This window comes from Amphimedon queenslandica, unplaced genomic scaffold (genome assembly GCF_000090795.2).
Source record: "Amphimedon queenslandica unplaced genomic scaffold, v1.1 AMPQUscaffold_13402, whole genome shotgun sequence".
Classification (NCBI taxonomy): Eukaryota; Metazoa; Porifera; class Demospongiae; order Haplosclerida; family Niphatidae; genus Amphimedon; species Amphimedon queenslandica.
In genome coordinates, this window is record NW_003546362.1 from 1852 (window position 1) to 3219 (window position 1368).

General features: G+C 36.6%; 1 protein-coding gene across 1 annotated transcript in view; it reads left to right on the top strand.

Annotated features, from left to right (window-relative positions):
- The window catches only part of LOC109582064 (uncharacterized), a 9990-nt gene continuing 8622 nt past the window's right edge, over positions 1-1368 (top strand). The window contains exons 1-5 of the mRNA XM_019996654.1: positions 1-100; positions 221-325; positions 380-445; positions 500-610; positions 664-1287. Of these exons, the coding sequence (XP_019852213.1) occupies positions 1-100; positions 221-325; positions 380-445; positions 500-610; positions 664-1287 (1006 nt within the window). The remainder of the gene's footprint in view (positions 101-220; positions 326-379; positions 446-499; positions 611-663; positions 1288-1368) is intronic.

Consider the following 1368-nt stretch of genomic DNA (forward strand, 5'->3'; position numbering starts at 1 on the left):
ATGCCTATTTGCATAATTCTCTTGAATTATGTAACAAACACGCTTGAACAAAAGAACCTGGATAATAGGCTATTGATGCAAAAGTTACACAAACAGTCAGGTAATGTACATGTACATGTACATGCATGTATACATGTATGTATACAATAATCTACATGCAGTGTGAGGAAAGTGACAAAAAATGGTCTCAATATTATTTTTGATCTTGTGTTGATAATAGAAAATTATGAGAAGCTCGAAGCTAAAGTTGCTGATAATGAAGTATATATAACTAAATTATTGGAAGAGAAGACACAAGTAGAGGAGAAGAAACAGGTTATTTCTGGTTAGTGTATCATCAGTACATAATATTAAATGAGAGAATATTCTATTAATGTAGAAGAATATGAGAAACTTAAAGCTAAAGTGGAGGAACAATATCCCGAGGAGAAACAGGTCATTACTGGTTAGTGTTTCATCATCAATCAATAGTAATTATTAATATTCTATTAATTTATAGACCTTAAAGAAAAGGAGTTGTACATAGCCAAACTAGTGAAGGAAAAACAAGAGAGAGGCAAAGAAACTAGTTCCATTGGACTACAATTTAATTACCTGATCCCTTCAATGGGTAAGAGTATTATTGACTGACTGACTGACTGTGTGTCTTATTACTACTGATAGATAATTTGGACTGTCTGAGTGATGTACAGGTAGCAGAGAAGAAGCTGTTTCTAGTTCAAGGAGAGAAGCCTCAACTAATTAATTGGGAGAAATATGGTCTAAGGATTGGAGTACAAGAAGATACCTTATCATCCACTGATACAGTTGAGGTAGCAGTTGTTGCTCTATTGGGAGGGCAGTTTATTTTTCCAAAGAATACAGTACTAGTGAGTGCTGTTTATGCTGTTTCAGTATCCAAGCCTCTCCTCAAGCCATTACGACTAGAAATTGAGCACTGCATTAATCTGAGGGGACAACCAGGTCTTACACGATTTTTGAAGTTTGCCATAGCTCCTGTGAGCACACCCAGTCTTCCTTACCAGTTCTCAGTAATCGAGGGAGGAGAGTTTAAAGCTGATAGTTGGTATGGATCTATTCAACGTAAAAAGTTCTGTTTGGTAGCTATTGTTGGGGAGAAATTTCTATCCAAATCATCAACTAATGGAGACGAGTCAGAGGAAGTGGAAGAGGAGGAGGAACAAACAGAAGAGGAAACTGAGGAGGAAGTGGAAGATGGTGATAGTGATTCATCCAGTGATTCTGATAAGACTAAAGACCCACCAGGAGGTAGCAGTAGAGGACAAGGTCAGTAATGAGTGAGTGAGTGTGTACTAGTATATAATGAACTAAATCTATTCCACTATATAGGAGAGTCTACTAGTAATG